Source organism: Sparus aurata, chromosome 14, assembly GCF_900880675.1.
Source record: "Sparus aurata chromosome 14, fSpaAur1.1, whole genome shotgun sequence".
NCBI classification, from domain to species: Eukaryota; Metazoa; Chordata; class Actinopteri; order Spariformes; family Sparidae; genus Sparus; species Sparus aurata.
In genome coordinates, this window is record NC_044200.1 from 16,635,762 (window position 1) to 16,656,733 (window position 20,972).

The 20,972-nt window shown below is 44.3% G+C and overlaps 1 protein-coding gene across 1 annotated transcript in view; it reads left to right on the top strand.

Moving 5' to 3' along the window:
• Nucleotides 1-20,972, top strand: part of snd1 (staphylococcal nuclease and tudor domain containing 1) — a 174,651-nt gene that overhangs the window by 11,314 nt on the left and 142,365 nt on the right. The window contains exons 7-11 of the mRNA XM_030439353.1: nucleotides 119-277; nucleotides 375-481; nucleotides 972-1,062; nucleotides 7,648-7,752; nucleotides 19,196-19,297. Coding sequence (XP_030295213.1) covers nucleotides 119-277; nucleotides 375-481; nucleotides 972-1,062; nucleotides 7,648-7,752; nucleotides 19,196-19,297 — 564 coding nt within the window. The remainder of the gene's footprint in view (nucleotides 1-118; nucleotides 278-374; nucleotides 482-971; nucleotides 1,063-7,647; nucleotides 7,753-19,195; nucleotides 19,298-20,972) is intronic.

The following is a 20,972-nucleotide window of genomic DNA, read 5'->3' on the forward strand; positions in this document are numbered from 1 at the left end:
AAAGAATGTGTGCTTCCCTTGGATTGGACAGATGTGATCACATTTCCCAATGCTTGCGAAAACGCCCATTTATTGAAGCTAGAGTATTGTGTTAATCTGAGTTTTCTTTCTCCCTCAGTGTCCCACGTTCAAACGGGAAGCAGATGGTACAGAGTCACCAGAGCCATTCGCAGCAGAGGCCAAGTTCTTCACCGAGTCCCGTCTTCTGCAGAGAGACGTTCAGATCATCCTGGAGAGCTGCCCCAATCAGATCATACTGGGAACCATCCTTCATCCGGTAGGGACTCAGGAGGTGGCACCCATTGGTGAACTTGACATTAAAATTCAGGCTTTCTGTCTCATTAATTGTCCTTTTCTGGTTCCCTCTGTGACAGAATGGCAACATCACAGAACTCCTGCTGAAAGAAGGCTTCGCCCGCTGCGTTGACTGGTCCATGGCTGTCTATACCCAGGGAGCTGAGAAACTCAGAGCCGCTGAGAGGTACGCAGCTGTACACACAGAAAAAACACAACTTTTAAAAAAATATATTTTTTTTAACTTAATTTGATGGTGCAGAGGTCTTGAATATATAAAGAAATGCACTGGGAAATTTAGGAGATTTATTAAGAAGTCTTTTATTATTAAATTCAGACAGAGGAATTTTGAAGACCCTAATTTACAATGTGATGGGTTCTGGAAATCACTGATTTGATTCAAGCCATAATGAATAAAGAATATACATGCAGATTCTAGGTATTGGAAATAGTTGTACAGTATCACTCTATTCTGCTGCAATGATATTCTTTCTCTTCAATAATTGCAGCAATGACTAAGGGCTTATTATGTAGGAATTGTCTCACTTTAATGAGCTTTTGTAGCCTTTTCCAGCCAGATGGATAATTTTAGATACTTGATCAAGCCCTTTAGGTCTTAATGTCTGCCTGATGTTACCGCTAACGATGATATAATTTTATTTTTTTTTCTTGGCCAGGTCCGCTAAAGAGCGAAAGGTCCGCATCTGGAAGGACTACGTGGCACCCACAGCCAACTTGGACCAGAAGGACAGGCAATTTGTTGCCAAGGTGAGGTCCTAAAGTGGCTTTTATAAGCTGTGTCCATTTGGTGAACGCACTCTTTCTTTGGCCCCGAACATAATGTCTTTCGATTTGGATCGTCTTGCTTCCATTGAACATCTGTGCTTCTCTTTATAGCACAGAGAAAAAAAAACGGATTAAGGTGTAAAACCTTAAGTATGACATGCAGACATTATCCAGCATGAATAAGACTTGGCTTCGGTGCTAAGAGGGTTGATTGCTCCCCCTGCTTCCAATACTTGATGTTATGTGCGTCATCTTTAATTTTCTCACAGCACTGCAGCAATATCAGAGCCACTTAGAGGCCTCTAACGAATTCCAGACACCTCTTATTTTCACATTTGCACCCCACCCCACCCTAAACAAAATAATTAGATAAAAGTCCCTTCACTAAAGGTACGAGCAGGAATGCTTAACAGCAAACTTGAAGCACTCCCATGTCAAATTGGGGCCAAATCGCTGGCGTATGCTGTAGTAGCAGGAGCAGCAGCAGCAGCAGCATAGAACGATCCCCAAAAGCCAAGAACTGGAGATATTGGCTTTGGAGGTTATTGGCTGGGATCTCAGGGGAAGAAATGTCTTTAATATCAAGTACACGGGAACTGCACTCCCTCCCAGTTGTCAGAACACATTAGTTCAAATCAGTTGAGATGGACTCCTCGATACATTTTGGTAATACAGTCATACTATGGGATAACATATTATAGTGTCCAAGTTGTAGCTTTAACACAATATAGAAACTCTAGGCCCAAAACATGAGCTTTAAATCTGGTCCCCTCTGTGCATTTCGATGATGAGTTGCACCCGATCCCTCCCTTGAGCCATCCAGCTGATATATAATTCTTGAGAAAGAAAGTTTGACTTTTGTTTGTGTTTGCTCCCTGCAGACCCTGAACTTTTAAGACCTTGAAAAAAATTCACGGCTCGCCCAAGGGCTTCATAAAAGGTGTTGCTTTGACAATTTGCTTACAGAATGAATTCGTTAAACTGCACACGCATAAAGAAGGCGCAAAAAAGAAACTTAGTGTATGTATATATTTTTTCCTGAGTCAGAGGAAGGAGGCTGGAGAAAGGATAAAACATTTATGTTATCAGTGTGAGCTGCTCTCTGATCTCTCTGAACCCCCTCAATGAAAGAAGGCTGGATGCAGGGAGTGTGGGTGGGGGGGAGTGAGGGAATGTTTGGTGGGGAGCTAAGGAGGGTGTATGAAAAAGAGGCAGAACTGTGGCTAAAAAGGGAGGTAGAGGGTTGAAGAAGAAATTGAAAGTGAGTTTGTGTGAAAGGGGTATAGAGAGGCTTAGGGGAGGAAGGATGAAAGGACATGAGAGGTGAAAGCCAAAAAATATCTAATCAAGATCCCTTGGACTGTGCTTGCCCTCTCTCTTGTATCCTTGTTTTTTTTTTTTTACTGCACTGCTGATGCCCGCAGTTAAACCTTGGCGCACTTTTTGATCTCTGTAGGACTCTTCTCTGTCGTCTTTTCCCTTGCAACTGCTCTCCCACAAAGAGCCACAGAAGAGGGTTGCTTCGTTTCAGCTGGTGCTGTGTTAGTGTCGGTTTGTTCAGGGTATAAAATAGCCAGAAGCTCCTCGGACACCACGGCTTCAGCAAAAGACTTCTCCAGATTATCACCTTCATGTTGAAAAAAATAGAACCACAGGAGTACGATCCATGGTAGCTTCAACGGTTGTTGATCGAAGGGGCAAGGACTCTAAAATAATGTTAATAATGTATCAATACGTCATAGTTTTTGATACCATGTGTTTTAAACGGTAAAATACCTGCATTCAATTGAAAAAACTCAATCTAATTTTGTGCTCCTGGGACAACTTCTTCTAGTTTTGCTGTGGTATTGAAAGAGTTGTCGAGCATAGTTCTTTTTTATATCAAGTTTAAAATTCTGGTATCATAACCTTTCATCTGACTCCCGTAACTTTTCAGAAAGAGGCAGCAGACAGCTGTGATGGGAAACGGCCTGCTGACCCTGCAACTTCTTGAGCCATTATAAAGCCAAGTACATATCGGACAGGCTAAGGTTACCCGGGCCTGTCACGGCTCCTCCATACTTGTGACATTTGTCGGCACCTAATACTTCAATGCACCGACTCTCCCAGAGACACGTCTATCCATCAATCCCATCATCATACACTCCTCCCCTCTTCTCGTCCACTCCACTTTTCACTTCTTATTATCTGAGTGATGGATAGAGTGGAGAGAGCAGTGCGGGGCCCAATCCCCACAAGTCAATCCTGCTGACGCATCTTCCTTTTTGACTGTCTCGCCTCTCTCCTCCCAACCTCTGCTGGGACCAGAGAAGTGGATGTAGGCCACGTCCCAATAGTCTTCCTCTGCCCTCCTATACTCTCCCTTCCCCTCCTCTCCCCTGGGTAACCACCGACGTGCGAGGTGATGGATAAAAGGTGACGTGGTGTAAACCCCTTCACAAGCCTCTCTTCGCTAGCTTGTCAGGAACACTGACGCCGTTGCTTTTAGGTTGACCAAATCCATGAGAATATGACAGTTAAAATGCAAAGCTAGTGTGTCTATGTAATGTCTGGGGCTTATATGAAAAGTAACAGTGTCTACTGCAGTTGTAGAACAGTTTTTTGTGGAGCAGATATGGATGCTACCCGAACAGGATAAAACAGAGTGCTATTTTTAAAATGGTGCCCGTGGAAATGCAAAACAAGTTAGATTTTGTGTTTCTTCTTACTTGAATTATTTTCAGACATGATAATAGAGCAACAGGATCAAAGTCAGATTTCTTCTTCTTCTCATTATACTGATCGTAAATATATATATTTTTTCTTTTAAATATGTTGCAATTGGCTCCTTCTCCCAGTGCAAGTAGACAACTCTGAAACTCCGGGAACATTAGGAAAGCATTATAGAGGCCGGTGACAGTGGTCCGGTGGTTGACTTCAGGCTCTCTTTCAACTAAACAATTTTTGAGCACTCCTTGAACATTGATGGATGTAAAACTACTTATGCGCCGACATCTGAAACTTCAACACCCGTCATAGCAATGTGCTCCACCGGGGTCAGAAAAATTCGGTCCATCGGGTGTCATTTTCCCATAACTGCCAATCGGAGCTGGAGCCAATATATACCCGATACTACTGCAGAGTCATTTGACCGGGAAAGAATGCCTATTGTGACCTTTCACACTGAAGATCAAAGCCATATATAAGTGGGCTGTTTCTGTGTGAAAGGGTTTGTTAGGATGAAAGTCCATATGAAGTTCATCGTTAGCCTTGATACATGCTAATCCACCTCTGAGAATGCTTCTGGCTTGTTTAGAACTTGCATAAATGTATTTTTGCAACCTTGTGCACCGGTGTATAGAAGGAATTGAAGGTCTTGTTAGGCTGAGAGAGAAAAGTGCATCTTAGCACTGGTGAAAAGGGAAAGCAATGACCTGAAGGCCTCTTTTGGCTGTTAGTTTACTTCATGCTCCAGTTAATGTAAGTCAGACAGAATGGTTACAAGGTCAAACATCTTCTTTAAGAAAAAATAAAAAAAAATCAATTTCGGGGAAGATGATGAGAAGGGTATATTGGTTCGTGCCCCAGTTAAAATCAGTCAAGCGCCTAGGTGAAAAAGTCTCAGTAGATTGTCAGATAATAACTTCACAAAGCACGACATACCCATTAGCTGCCCTTTTTTTTTAATTTTTGGTTGTCAGGGGCAACACGCCAGCTGAAGGTGTTTCTCACAACATTCGAAACTCCACAAGTTTATTTGAAACCATGTAATTTGGGTGAAATATCATCTGGCACCAGCACTAAAACACTTGCTAAAGGTGTCGCTTTTGAGAGATGATCTGACATGAGTAATGAGCAAGTCCCTGGCTAAGCCCTCACCTTGGCCCCGTGGTTAAAACAAACTTACTGGATTCGACTGACAACCAACAGCAGTCCCCGACAGAAGCCAAGATCATCCTTTTCGCTGTGACTGATCTTGGCCACTGCAGATGTCGTGTCATCCGCAGACAGAGGGTGGCAGTAGATCCCCACCTCTAGAGTGTCAGATTAGACCAGTGAGTCATGCTTGCCCGCCTATTTGTCTTCTCTGCCTGCTCACTCGACCCTCATGGCAGCTACTTTGCAAAGACTTTTTGCTCTATTTTTCCATCTATTCCTCACCTTTTTCCCTCTGTCTCTCCTCTCGTGATATTTGCAGAGAGATTACACTCCATCCTCCTGGCGTGCTCCATCTTCCCCGTCCCTCTGTCTTGTGTTGATCTGTGCTCCTTCGCCTCTTTCGTCTCGCCTCCCCCGGCTGATAATTAGCCAGTAAACGCTGAGCCATTTTCCTCTGCTCCTGCCACATTCCCTCTCTTGCACTTTATTTACTTGGGCAGACCACAAAATGACCTTGTTAGGGTGTGAATCTGTGTAGGCTGGTGTGTGTGTGTGTATGCGTCCATGTTGCCGTGTGCATGCATGCTCCCCCTCACACTCAACTCATTACACCCCCCCTTCCCTCTTGCTCCCCATGTCTCTGCATCTCCCACTCAGCTCAGTGATTAGAATATGATGTATTTTGGCTGCTGTTGTGGGCAGCCTATTTAGCATGTGGGCTGGTCTAATTTCTGTTCTCTGGTGGCAAATGCAGTGGCTGATTTGTTTTCACGGCATAATAAATGTCCCAAAGAGCCCCACTACACCTGGATGTGTGTTTTTACCATACATGAAAAATGCTCAACTCGATCTTTAATATCTCGAAAGGATTTTTTTTGTGGTTGTTTTGTATTTTTTCCACCACACAGTCAGCCACACAAACACCCACACGGTCCAAATTGTGCTTAAAACATGGCTCCCTCGCCTCCCTCACTTTTTAGGACTTGAGCTCGAGCACAGCCTACATACGAACCGCAGTTTGAGTGATGATGAGGCCATTTAATGCACATGTGGGTGGCAACATGTGTAGGGCGATTGATTTCTCTGTCTCTTGCAAGCGGCCTACTTAAAGGCTCTGGGTTTGGATGCCTCCTCCATCTCAGTCACATTATACCCCCAATCTGTCTTCTTGCTTGGGAGGGCGCAGGCACATTGAAAGGCACTTATAAAGACGGGGTTGATGAGTTAGAAATATTTATTCCACACTATGGATGGACCGATATGTTGTCATTTATCAGGGCTCATACTGATTAATGGGAATCAAGAAGGCTGATAACTGATGGTTGGAAATGATTTTAATTAACAGTAAAAACAAAAACTTGAGTTTTAAACTTTAGATAAGCTGTTATGTAAGTGTAAGTACTATACTTTAGTAAAATATAAGGTACTTGTACTTAGCTATAGTGGTAGACCTTTACTGTACTCAACTACATTTTGAAGGCAAAAGTTGTACTTTCTACTCTGTTGCATTTATTTGACAAGTTAAGTTACTCATGACTTGGCAGACTCAGACTCAACCTAGAAACACCTGGAGGGCCACATCAAACCTTACCGCAGGCCAACTTTTGCCCGTTGGCTCTACTTTGGGCCGCCCTGATTCAGTCTATAATAGAAATGGGTCAACAGTTAGGCTTTGTTTTACCCGGTGACTGCGTACCTGTTGGCAGAGAAAATTGCATAGAGGTAATGAGTTTTAGAGGGAACACTGTAAACACTGATGGTTACATCGTTTCACATCCCTTTTTGTATTCAGCATTTACTTCATAATGATATGCTGAAGCAGAAAACTTGTCTGCTGCCAGGTTAAGTTATTTTATCAGCTATTGGACCAAAAAGAAATACTGATTCCGATAATACAATAATTGGCCAAGTTGATAATCGATTTTTCCACGGCATTATTCATGATTTATTTAGACGAGTCTTAATTCCTTTGTGTACTTTCCAGCCTTGAACATTCACACAGTACCTGCTGTAAATGTGGTTGCTACCTTTTGCGACACAAAAATAGAATTTAAATGCCAAACAGGAATTGGTCTGTGTCTGTAGTTACACTTGTAAATGTCTCCAGAACAAAGTGCTGCCAGCCAGTTGTTGGACAGCGGGCTGTGTAATACCTCCACCAGTCTATCTTTAACAGGATGTTTTTGTTTTAAAGCTTTCCCTCCTGCACTCTGTCTCCCTTTTCCTCCCCCACCCTCCCTCTTCCCCTCCCGGTGCCAATCCCCCAGATAGCGCAACGTCCTCGCTCTGTCCTCCAAACCTTTGCCGGCCTGCTGGGGACGACTTGGCTCGCTTACTTACTCAGTCACTCAAGGATCACTCTTTCTTACCTCGCTCTCGGTGCCTTCCGCTTGTGACAGCACACGATCTGCACTGTCACTCTCCTTCCGCCTTTGAATAGATCTCTTCCCCTCCATTTATCCTTTACCTGCTCCTTCACTTCCCATCTTTCTTTCACTCCATCTGCTCACTCACCAAAATGCAGTGCCAGTTGTTTTTGCAACAGCATCCTGCAGGGGTGTAGTTTTTTTACATTTTTTTTTTTGTCCCTTAAAGATTATTTGTTTTAGCACCCTTAAATGAATTTAAAATTGAGTTTTGGGGTTCTTTATGTTTACCCTCTGCATTCAATTTACTGATTTGCTCTCCTCTCTTTCTCTGTCCCTCTAGGTGATGCAAGTGGTCAATGCTGACGCCATGGTGGTTAAACTGAACTCTGGAGAATACAAAACCATCCACCTGTCCAGCATCAGGCCCCCCAGAATCGAGGGAGAGGTACAAACAAAACCTGTGTGTCTGTGTCTCTCTGCTTGTATGTGTGTGCACAGTTTTGCAGACAGCGAGCGGCTACTCGTGTGTGAATAAGTGACTGAATGTTTATATGTGGGAGAGCTTGTGGTCCTGCACGGCCGGCCAATTAATTAGAAGCTCCGCGGAGATGAGTCGTGTCACTGCTGCCTCGGATGTCTTGACAGAGTTGGTTTATTTTCATTTGAAGTCAAACACAAGCTGTTTACATCTCCCTCCACACATTTCTGAATATTTAGCCATCTCTCCTCCCTCTGCTGTGCCCTCTTCTCTTCCATTACACATTAGTCTTGTCTCACTCCAAAACAACAGTGGGAATAAATTTGACCACTTGGTGGCGCCCCTGCAGTTGGGGGCACATGCAAACACAGCGAGACACTTGCACACACCCAGTGGTTGCAGCACTGCAGAGTGAGGCAGATCGATTTTCTTTTTTTTTTTTGTCTTTTCCCTCCACACTCTCCAATTTTTTTCCTCAGAATCACTTCGAGACTGTGAAAACATAAACCTACACATATACATGTTTGTACCTAGTCACAACAAGGGAGACATGCATCATATTTATCTACGCAATAGGCACTGTCTGGGGGGGGGGGGGGGGGAATGGTTGTGCTGTGCTGGATGTCACCGTCCTTGTCTCGCTACCTCCTCACCCCCACTGACTCTGATTATGAAAGAATTTATCGGTCCAAAGAAGCCCCCTTTCATCACGGCACATTTGAAACACATTTCTCTGAAAGCTTTCGTTTTAACACCATGCTTATTAATTCACCAGTAGAACCTGTGTGGGTTAATAATGTCCAACTACCAGAGAATTGGTAAGAGCGAGACCTCACTTTAGAATGTGCAATGCATTCTGAGTTAGAAAGACCTATAATGGAGTTATTTGAACACTATTGACACTTGTTTATGTTTATTAGTGTTAAGCCTTGTTCATGTGTATAGCATGTAGAAAAAGGCAAAGTCACTCCATTTTTTGAAAGCAGTTTTACTAAACTTGACAAGTGATTCTATACATGCAGCTTTTCTATGCTGGTAACCATTATAAGTGGTGTTATAGCTCTCCTCCTATTCAGATAAGGGCCTGGTCTAGTTAGCCCAAAGGAACTGCCTGGGGGCGTAGTCAAGATACCTGAGTGATGAGACTTGCTTAAAAATGACTTTATGGAGCCATGATCGCAGTTCATGGCCAAGAACCTCCTTACTCACTACCAATAATTATGGGTTAATGATTGGTAGGTTATTGAGGGAAATCTCTTAATTTCTTAGTTAATTACCTGTTAGTTGAGTAGCTAGGCCTAATAAGTGCTTTGTAATGACTAATAAAGAGCCAATATGCTACTGATGTGCATTCTACTGAGCAACTATTTAATGGTTAATGTGTTACCAAGTATAAATTGTTTGAATCTTTACTTTTAGAAGACCGTGTGATCAATTTATACATTTCAAATACCATCTGTGTCTGAATTCTCCAAAATCCTACCATTTCGCAAATAACAGACTCAATATGTCTGAAAATGTCACTCCCTTTTAATTAAAACCTTTATTGTCGCAACAGTAGGGATTTTTCTCTTCTTGTCACAGTTCAATATTTTCAATGAAGCCCTTTTCTCCCTTTTGTTGAACATGTCTGAGGCTGTTTGACAACTATTCCTCCAGTCAGCACACTGTTTACTGTAATACCCATTTATGAGCAAGTCATGCCTCGCATCTCCCTGTTCACAGAGGTGTGAGACAGAGAGGGTGTTGTAGAAAAGCCTTGTAAAAGTCAGACTGCAGAATGTCTGCAACAGCCCTTTACTTTTTTCCGTTTTGATTGCTTTTATTGACTCCTTCTCTCTGCTTTATGGTTTGCTCTTTCCTACCTTTTCCCTTTTATTGGTGTCTAGCTTTTCCTCTTCTCCAGCCTCCTCCCTCGGTCCACGTCTCCCCTCTCTCTTTCTCCCCCAGTGTCGTTAGCGCCTCGCGTCATTAAGAGACTGCTTTGGTATCTCTCTCTCTGCCTCCCTCCTTTCTTCTGCTCTCCTTCTCTCCCCTATCCTGCAGTCACTTTCTCCTGCCGTCCTTTCCCTCCGGGTGTGCACACTGTGGTCAGATTGTTGACCTGCACCGTTGCCCTTCCTGTGTGTTTATCCTCCTTAGCTCTCTGTGTTTGTAACAAGCTTGTGGGCAAAAACATCTCTCCATTTTGTCTCCGTGCCCTTTCTCTTGTTCGTTGCACTACAGAGCTTAAGCTCCCAACTCCTTTCCGGCCTTATCCCTTCCTGCCTTTAGAGGTTCTTTCACCCACGTTACTTTTCCTGATTTACTTTTTCTGCCTCATTTCCTCCTCTTAATTTTCCACTTTTGTATTGGTCTCTCTTCTCCATATTTGTCCAGCCCGTCCTGTCATTCAGTGCCCGTCTGTTTTCTGTCCGTCGCTCTGTCTTTGCCTGCACCAGATGCTTCAACAGTGTGGGATTTGTGCTTCATTACACTGTCGTATGTTACGGGGAGCCTGGGACAGTGAGCCCAGATGTGAGTGTTTGTGTGTGTATTGTATTGGTGTTATATTGGCAAGGTGCTCTGCTGCTATTTCCTGCACTTCATGCATATTGTATTGCTCCTGTGTGGTTGTGTGTCTGATTTTTCATGTAAACATCTTGAATATTTGATCAAAATCAGTGTGTCTGGTTACCGGCTCAGTCGCGCTACTTGAATTTGTAGTAGCCTGGAGAAAATATTACAAGGCCTGTCACAATAATGTGATAGAACAATTGTGGTGAATTGTATGTATAGGCGTTTTGCTACTAGCTGTTAATGTGGTTGCATAATTTACAGTATGAGCAAGTTAAGGGGGAAAAAAAGTGAGAGGAGGGTTCCCAGTTGTTGACTTGGACATGACACAGAAGACATGGATCCTTGCAACTCCTTCAATTTTTTTTCTGTTTTTTGCAAAAATAGAAAGTTAAGTTCTCAACTTTAGTTACAGGCCGAGTCCTGCTGTCTGCACGTGTCACTGTCTCTTGCAGCAAAAGTGAAAAATGTTCACACGTTCAAGCCTCCCCTTCTTTTCAATCATTGTCTGCCTGCTTCTGTAAAGCCTGCTGGCACTCATGATAAAATTGACAGCATAGTAATGGTAATTAACCCAGATATGTGCCTCAGACTATGCTGGGCAGGGCCCTTGAATTTGAGAGACTCTGGCTTAAAATACGATGTTTTAGAAGGTGTGGGAACCCTGAATGGGAGTGAAATGACAGCAACAGAGAACATGCAGCTGCTTTTATCATTTGAATTAAAACACATAAGAAGATCAGAGTCATGTCATAGCCAGTTTTTCCTGTAGCACTTTGTGACTGCTGTGGGAGGACAGTCTTATTTTGGTGTTACATAAAAAAAAAACTGTTGCTGCATTCTGTGTTCGGATAAGGGTTGTTCATCGTGCTGCTTCTGGTTTTGTTTGTTAGCTAGTTATTTCTGTCTGTGAGCTAAAGAGCTGCCTTGCCTGCCCGCCTGTCTGTAATGCCGTTGGCTCAGCTTTGAGTGTTGTCGCTATGGCAGCAATGCAGAGTTCTGATGAGCCCTCGGACTGTGTGCTAGAATAAAGGCAACTGACAGAGAAGCAGTGAAATTTCTCTGAATGTCTTCGCAAAATATTGTTTTACATTTGTGCTGGGAGTTTAGATGTGTATGTCCAGTCTCATTTGCCAGCTGGGCTCATGTCTGATCACTGAATAAGCCAAGTGAACTGTTAGGCGAGCAGACGAACTTAATTTCATGCCCTGTCTGCACTCCTTTACAGATATAGATATATTGGTGTACATTACTTTACTGAAAGCCATTCTGGGAGTTGCAATCTTTCAGTACTGGTGCGTGGACTACTTTGAGAGGGCGATCAGATGTATCGTCGAGCGCCTCCAAGTGTTGGTGTGTTGGCCTGCTGTGTTCGAAATGAAAATAAACAAGTGCTACACATGTAGGGAGCATACGTGCAGTGAAAGCATGCACAAATCGAAAGAGGCTGATTTTTGTGAGCTTGTAAGCAGCGGGGGTGATTCCTACTTTCAGGTTAAGCGAGTGAGAGGTCACAGCAGGTATCTCTCAGCCAGAAGCTCTACACAATCTGACATCATGTTGGCTAACACTGTCACGAGTGAGCTGGCTCCGTGCTTACAGTGCAGCAGACGGACACAAAGACACGGTCACAGTTTACAGCGCGGCTTCCACACACACACACACACACACACACACACACACACACACACACACACACACACACACACACACACACACACACACAGACATACAGAGACATGCTTGGTTAAGCTGCATTAGCCTATGTCAGGAAACATCTTGGAAATTGGCGTCAGCGCGTGCACAAACATGTATTGTAGAGACATGTGCTGTATATGTTTTGTAGAGACACTCTAGGTGTGTTCATGTTAGCGCTTTAGCCCATCCATGAACCTCCCAGGAACTCTCCAGAGAAAACAAACTTTGTTGTGTGTGTGTCTCTAGAGGTCTTTAGGGATTTTCTTCTGCCAGTCGTCATTATTATCTATGTCTGTCTGGACGTGTCTGTGCGCTGTTTGTCCGAATTCTGCAAGCAAGGCCATTTATGTTTGCGTGCGGGTGCGTCTGGGTGTGTGTGTATCAGTGCACTGATGAACTGTGACTGTTCTGCCAAGCCCCCCTCCTCTGGTTCCTTTTAGTCTCCCAACACCACACACAGCCCTCCCCTCTCGTGACTGCACTAATTGTGCTCGGACTGACAGATTGGCGGGCCAATGGTGGTTGGCTGCAGCAAAACATAGGACACGAGTTTCCACTCCTCCCCAGTGTTACTGCTGTGGCACATCTTCAGATGTGAGTTATTTTGAGCTTGGGAGTTGGAGTCAGCTTTTTCTTCTCTATCCTCGCCCTCCCTCTTTTCTCCCCCCCTCTTCTTTTCTACTGTCTCTCGTGTGCATCAGGACTAGCCCAGCGTAAAACACGAGTGGGGAGCGATGTCTTTGCTACTCAGTGACTCACTGTTACACCCACTCACTAGCTCGCTTGCACTCTGCGTGTTTGGATGTGTTTGTGTGCATCTGCTTTGACGATGCACATGCGTTGAGTCTCGAGTGTTTGTGTGCGTGTGTCTCCTCATGCATCGTAATGTATCTGTGTGCTTATGTGGTTTAAGTAGGGTTAAGGATGGTGCTGATGAAGCACATCGAGAGGTCAACTCGCTGTCCTTATATAAGGCAACACAATGGCTCATCCCCACGCTACTCCATACAGCCCTGCCTACTCGTCTAACCTCTCTCCAGTCCACCCCTGTGTGTGCGCTTGTGTTGACTTTGTAGATGATTTAGCCTCACAATACATCTCTCTCTGTGTCCTGTCTGCCTCTGCCTACCATAAACCATCTGTCTCTCCGTCTCTCCTTCTTTTCGTCTGTCTCCGTCTTATTTTTACTTTCACGTTATCGGGTTTATTTTTACACTGGAACACTGCACGTTGATTAGCATTTCTGTAAATACGGCAGTTTTCAGCGCAGGTCTGAAAAGTCTGGCAAAGTATGTGGGCAGATCTACATCTTCCCGACTGTGTGAAGTGTGTCAGAATGTGTAGATAAGTCTGAAAGGCATGTCACAAAATAAATTACTGCATATTTTTGTTGTTGTTGCAGAGCTGCCATTGTGTCAGTTATTTTGAACAATTGCCATACAGTACTACGGTTTCCCCGCTATTGTCTGCACATTATAATGAATTCTATCTCACATCTACAATTGCAGTCGAAACATCAAGGTCTGAAAAAAGGTGGTAGAATATGGAGATAGAAAATGTGTTGTAATGCTGTTAAACCTAGTCAGATTATGTTAATAAACTGCAATGTGGGGCAGGATGCTGCAAATACAATGAATTAACTGACATCATCCAAATGCTGTCAAACAGAAAACTCACACTGTATTAAGTAAAAAAACAATAACGTGGGACCAAAAGACAAACAGATGGATAAGAAGATGACAGCTCACAAGCAAGTAACAAAAAATTGGAAGGAAGCTCAGGGATTGTATGAATGGAGTTTGTGTAAGGTATTTGTGTTGATTTTCAGAGGCTTTTTACAACCGAATCAGGCCCCTTTCATTATGCAGATGTCTTAGTTGGAACAAAATACTATAAGTTTATGTACTGTTAAAACTTGTAAAAATGTGCAGGGATGCAGTTTTAGGAAAGTCAGTCTTTAAGCAGACGGACCCATCTGCTCTCTTCTCTCCATTTGCAGCTTCACTTCTCCCCCCTTTTCATTTTTCGTCTCCTCTCTCTCTCCCTTCCTCCCTCCCTCCCTCCACACTTTGCTCCCCACCCTTCAAGTCTTATGTCTGGCCATGTGCATGCCCTGAGCTTGCCCCGAGCCCAGGCGAGACACGCTTTGACCTCAAGTTTTGGGAGGACGATGACTAGGGAGGAGGGTCGCCCATCCCCATGATTCACTTGTGCACCATTGGCTGGGCGAGGCAGATTTGTAGCCAGTATCCGTCCACACTACCGGATGAATATTTTTGGCCCCGGTGCACTGTTTGGCTGACACGGTTGGAAAAAGCAAGGACTTGGCTTACTTTCGTTTGTGTTAGGGCAGTGAGAGGAAGTTACGCATAGGGTGGCATTACAAGTAGCGGTAACGGTACACACCACCTGAAATATCTTTTTGAGAATAAATTGTTCTGATATAGGACATTTCGAAATGGGGGGCTTCGTGTTCTAGCTGCACTGCACTGCATCACAGTGTCTGTCTGCAGGGCCAGTCTGACCGTCTGGTCTAAATATTCAAAACGACTCACGTGGTTTAGCTCACATTTTCCTGTATGCCATGATCCTTATTAGAGAGTGCACAAGCATGACATGGCCTGCAACCTGTCACAGCTGTCTCGGTACATTTACCTGTGCCAGTCTGGTAGCAGCTAATCACAAAATTGAGTGGCTGCTCGTCGTTACGGTGCCACAGGTAATTTCATCCAAGTTCTCTCTCGAGTCTATTGCTGGATCAGTTTCAGTCAGTTTAGCAGTGACTTATTTGTATTCCGGTGCATGAGCAATAATGCTGAACGTCGGATTATTAGATCTGATATATTAAATTTTGTGTTGTAAACCATAATCGTTATATCCTGCATGTTCTTGCTGCAGGAAGTGTATGCCTTCCCTCGCTGTTCTTCGCTTCCTTTCTGTCTTGCATCGTCTCACTCACTTCACCCCAACCCTCTGCAGCCATTAAATGTTTACACATGCACGAATGAGTAATGTTATTTAGCGTGCAATAGTAAATGTTGACTGTCTCAGGCTACCAGTGCATTGCTTAATCAAAAAGTGATGTCCACTTTGTCTGGGATGCACAGAGCAGTGTATTTCTCTCCAAATATAGGTTAAACAGAATGACACACTCGTCTCAATCAGTTAATTGCAAAACTTAGGGCCTAACACTGTACACTCCCACCCGATACCACAGCTACGCATCAGAAAGCATGACGTGCTCCTGACTCATGATTTCACCCTTGAAGTTCCAGAAGCTGCAAATGCTCCCAGCAGTAGCATCCACACATTTGCAGCGCAGCCCCTGCAGCCCTGCGACACTGTACAATCCAGCTAGCGTCATGCCTCTGCAATAGTCAAAGATGATTCCTGAGGTTTAGTCGGTAATTTGGAACGAAGGGAATTTACCCCAAATAGAACAGAACTCCCCCCGAGGTGAGAGCAAACTGTTGTTATTGGGTCACGGTTGAGACATAACAGTGACTCTCTCCTCTATTTCTGTAACCTTCATGCAACTGCACAATAATGGTTTAAGGATGCTGCTGCACAGAGGTTGTCTTGTCTCTGTAATTTAATGACGCACAAGATACCAGTTTATCTGCATCTCTGGACTGAAGTTGAATGTGGCTTCATAGGCATTAGGCAATAGAATTTACTTGGTCTATGATTTCAAATATTCATCAACGTTGGACAGTCTTGTGTGTATTTTGAATAGCAGTGGGGCACATTTATTTTTCTAATTGTTGAATTACAATTAACTGAAGTTCAGGTTAATAAAACACTGATTCAGGTGCAGCAGCCCTGTGGCTAAAAGTTTAATAGTAATAACAATAATAATGGATTGGATTTGTATGGCGCTTTTCAAGACACCCAAAGCACCTGACAGGGTTCCAGGTTCCATTCATTCACACACAGTTATACTGGTGGTGGTAAACTACGATAGTAGCCACAGCTGCCCTGGGGCAGACTGACTGAAGCGTGGCTGCCATTCAGCGCCTCCGGCCCCTCCGGCCACCACCTGAAACATACAGCAGTTGGACAGATTCACACGAGGCAAGGAGGGTGAAGTGTCTTGCCCAAGGACACAATGACCATGACACAAGTGGCAAGGGCGGGGATCGAACCGCCAACCCGCTCTACCACCTGTGCCAAGGTCACCACAGTTCTGCATTAACTTTTGGAGAAATGCAACACGATGTCACACTGCTGATAGGTGTGGAAATTGAGAACTGGTTACAAATTGACCCATTGGAATTGTGTGCCTTTGAGCTTATCAGTTAATTCAGTCAATTCTGCCATGTTTTTCTGACTGTTGCTCATAGCAAATCAGTGACGTCAAACACATGCGACAAGAAGGAGACATGGCGGAGAGGAAAAAATAGTCCAATGACAACAGTGCCAGTTGTACTGTAATGATCATTTCAAGTTAGGGTGTAAACAGCAGTGATATGTTGACATATAAGTTCCCGAAACTCTGTGTATTCGAAACTCTACCCTGCCAAAGCTTCCAAAGATAACAAGAACCTTAACAGTAACACAGGTACTGTCATAGGCCAAAAAAAGATGTACGAACAAGCATTCAAATGTCCACCGAATTACTCAGAGTTTCGTTGTTGCATGGTGCCTCAAATGACATCGTGCTGCCAGGAGACGGCACCAGCAGGGGAGGAGAAATACTCTGCAAACTTGTTGGGGATGGAAAAAGCCTCGCTGCAAGAGTTCTTCCTCCCCAGCCGGGAGCTGGAAGCTGGCACCAGGCAGAGTTCATGGACCAGACAATGATACTCTCACAGTTGTGCCCTCCCACACCACCACTCAACCCTTTGCTAATCGTGGTGTTTGATTTTGTCTGAATTAGCCCTTAATGTCCCATTTAGTAGCACTGCAAATGATGTGGCACTCTTTTGTCATTTTAAAGATGACCAGGCCCACTGTGAAATGTTGGACGATCAACTGGCATCATGGTTTCCTTTATTCCCACTAAAACCTAGGCGGTATGTGTTGTAGTGGTATATTTCCTCTCACTGTCTCAATTACTTGTTTTCTGACTCTTTCACCTTGCCGTGTTTTACTCGTCTCACTGAATTCCCCGTAGACCTTCTAAAAGATTGAGGAGTTGTACCTTTTGTCCTCATTGTGTGCTTCTCCACTCCTTGTGCCTAATTGGCATGGAGTGCTGACATTTACACTCTTCGCCCTCAGTGACATGGCTCCCTTTCCAGCTTATTAGTTAAAAATGGTTTTTTTTTTTAATTCCCTGTTGGAATTTGTCCTGTTGGTTTAACCTGTGTCTGTCAGAATCCTAATGGCCTCCAAAATGGAGTGCTAACATTAATAGGCTGTGTGTAAAAGCCCCTAAGGATGGGCACACTATCATTCAGTATCGGGGAAATGTCCCAATGTACAAGATTAAAAAAAGTATGCTGCAAGCATTGTCGGTTTGGTGTAAGTTATCCTCGTTCCCAGCAGTGGACGGATAAGTCCACAGCTCAGGTACAAAATGGAGGATTCCTGGCTGGTGATGCTTCTAAAAGGCCCCATCATCTCACCACAACTGACTTGGTAGGGATGAAAGACCCGGACAATAAGCCCCGACTGACACAAAATGGAGGACATCGGCTCTTGGCTCGAACGGTGGGGGATTTCCACTGGCCATGTGTGAGATTAACTCACCTCCGAGGTTCCATGCTGCGCTGACTCCGCCAGCGAGAGTGGAAAGAGATGAGAACGGGGGAGTAAGAAAAGAAAGACGGAAAGCTATTAAACTCGAAGGTTATTACATTCCTGCCAAGGTTAGAGGAACTCTGTTGGCTGGTAGATTTGGCAGTTTCCAGACCTCCTTTACCAGGGCCAATCCAACAGGCCTCGGGTGCAATCACATTGGAACTTACTAAAAATATCGACGTCGCTTTGGAAGGAAAAGTTATTGTCGCTGAGGGGGATTTGTCTGTTTGAAGTGTAGTTTTGCTGTGAGGATTTGTCTTAAAGACCTTCTTAATGGAGCTACAAACACACACGCGCAAACATCAAGACGCACGCTCACGCACCCTTTGCCCCCTCCCCCATGTGTTTCAGTCGCATCCATCTGCCCAGCTGTGTGCCACACCTGGCGGCTCCTAACAACTGGGGAGGCATTAAAAATGAATGGAAACCATTGAAGAGAGGAGGAAATGAGGAGTTAATCCAACCCTGTGTGTACATTTTGAAGAGTGTTACTTCTGTTTGTATGACAGATAATGATGGCGTTCATAGAAGAGCGTGGGAGGGGCAGGGGTGGCGAGCACACTGGTATTGTCATTCATAGCCTTATTCCTCCTGTTAGCGCCTGTCGTTTATTTTCCCACTGCGTCATTGTCATTTGCTGTATAATTTCTTTTTTTTTTTAATCCCGCCCCTACAAAAACGGCACCTGTCACTGTCTGTGTGTGTTTATGTGTGTGTGTTTGTCTGTTCACACTGGGAGCAACACAAAACCTCAGCCTCCTTTGAAAATGCAAATAGGTTCTATTTGTGGCCTGCTCCTGTCAGAGAGTGGGTGAGCATATTGAGGGAAGTTTTTGTGTGCAGCTGTGTGTGTACGTGCGGCTACATCTGTGTACGCACGAGGTGTCGGCTCGCCTTTTGTGCATGTGTTTAACACAAAGTGTCTTTGCCTTGGCTGTTTGCGTCTGTGTCCTTGGTAACTGTGTGCTTTGATATATGGGCGCAATGTGTCAGTATTGACTGCAACAGAGATGTTTGTGTCTGAGGAAAGTGCGTGCGTGCGCGTGACACGCCGTCGCTAACACGAAAAATGTTTCACTTGAAGTTCAGAGTCCAGATCCTTTCTGTCGCAGGACAAAAGTAGAGGGGGAAAGAAGGAACAAACAAGCCGACTGTGCGTGTGTGTGTGTGTGTGTGTGTGTGTGTGTGTGTGTGTGTGTGTGTGTGTGTGTGTGTGTGTGTGTGTGTGTGGCAGTGGTGGTGTTTTGTGTGTGTGCTTCAGAGGTCTGCATCTGGGGCGGATATGTTCAGCAGCGCAGCTTTGAAAGTGCATTGCGAATAACTTTCTTTTTCCATCTCGTCTTCCCCCTTCTTCCTCTTCCCAACCCTCCTCCCCAATCCTCTCCTCCATCCTCCCTCCATCTCTATTCAGGAGAAGAACAAGGACAAAGACAAACGTTTCCGTCCGCTCTACGATATCCCCTACATGTTCGAGGCCCGTGAGTTCCTGAGGAAGAAGCTCATCGGTAAAAAGGTAAGAACCAGCGACAGACTGTGAATCATTCTTCGGCTCTGTGTGAATGTGCTAGCATGTGAATCAACTTGATTGCCTCTAATTTAAATGAATTAAACAATAGCTCTAAACAGATTTCCCCCCAGTGGCTGTACTACATGCGCTCCAACAGCCTTCTCCCGCTCACCGGTACACAAACACACATTTCTAAAGCCCTAAGCTAGATATCTATTCCTCTCCTTCTCTGTTTGAATACCAAGTACTCTCAGTAGATGCCCTGGGGCTTGGTATCGGCCCGGACGCACCCTTTAAACAAGCAGTGTTGATTTCCCCCCTCTTGTGTCTATTGATCTACTGGGTCTGTACACCTTGGGGGCTGCTATGATTTGCACACATCTGACCCAGCAGAACCCAGCACTGAGCTACTGTAGAAGGCACTCGAAACGCACAGCACCGCTTGAACATCTGGCTTTTTTTTGTGTTAAATTTGAATAGAACTATGAATTGAGGTTATTGTGTGAGTTTGAGAGGAAGAGCACACTTCAACTGACTGAAATTAGCTTCAGTTTTACAAGAAGTTCAGGTTTAGAGGCAACTGCTGAATTGTAACCAGCACGGTCAAGTTTTAAACGAAGCAAGCTTTGCCTTACATATCAAAATAAAGCTTTCAACATACACATTAGGTTAAACCCTCAATAAATCAGTAAGATGCCTAAATTGTTGTTGTTGACTGTATAGGGGTAATTTGGCTGCCTGCAGTGCCAGTAATGGCACAGGGAGAAAAGGTGGCTGTTGCTCTCAGGCACGCCCAGGGCTGTTGTCCACTGAATGAGTTGAATGATGGTTTATGTTTTTTCTAAAAAGCGAACATTTAACACTTGTCAGGCTCAGAGGGGCCCACATTATAATGAAACCGCGCTGGAAAAGATTGGAATCTTGCAACAATCCACATGAATGTCAGTCGAAAGTGCAGATTGATGGAAAGCTGTGTCATATGGTGCATTTATGCACAATCATTCTGACAAAATGACTTCCCCAGTCAGACGTTATCTCATAAATTCAACGCTGTTTTGCTGCTGACTTTTGAGAATTAGATTTTGGTGCTCGGACCTCCACAAATCAATTCTCAGTGTGCTTTTTAGGATCTCAGCCAGTGTTTCCGCTCTGTTTCTGAATGTACTAAACGAACGCGCAGATTTCTGGGGTCCAAAGCACAACACCCGAATATAGATAGACTCCCATCTCACTCACTTTCATAAGTGTACAGAGTTTAAAAGAAAATAAAACGTTTTCAGCTCTGCCTGATAAACACAAAAACATGCACCCACTCAAAGCCAAAAGCCAAGAGACTTCCTTTTGGCATTCAGTACAGGAGTGAGATTCATGTCCCTGTCCCAGCATCTCATCACAGTCATTTTAATCATCCTCATTAATGTTTTTTTAATGACAGAAAATTCAGCTGTAAGCTGGCTTTTGACGAGTGAAGCGAGAATAATGATTCTGCTGTTTATTTGTGGTGTTTGTGTTTGGGGATTACAAGTGTGTGCGTGTGTTTGTGTGACTGGAATAGAGTGACCACAGTTTCCCCCTGAACTTCTTTTAGCAGCGGTGCTTGGCATGTGTGCTGGCCCCTTACTCATACGCAGTGAAATATCTTAAAATAAAGCGGTTAATGCATGGGAGTTAGGCCAGTTTC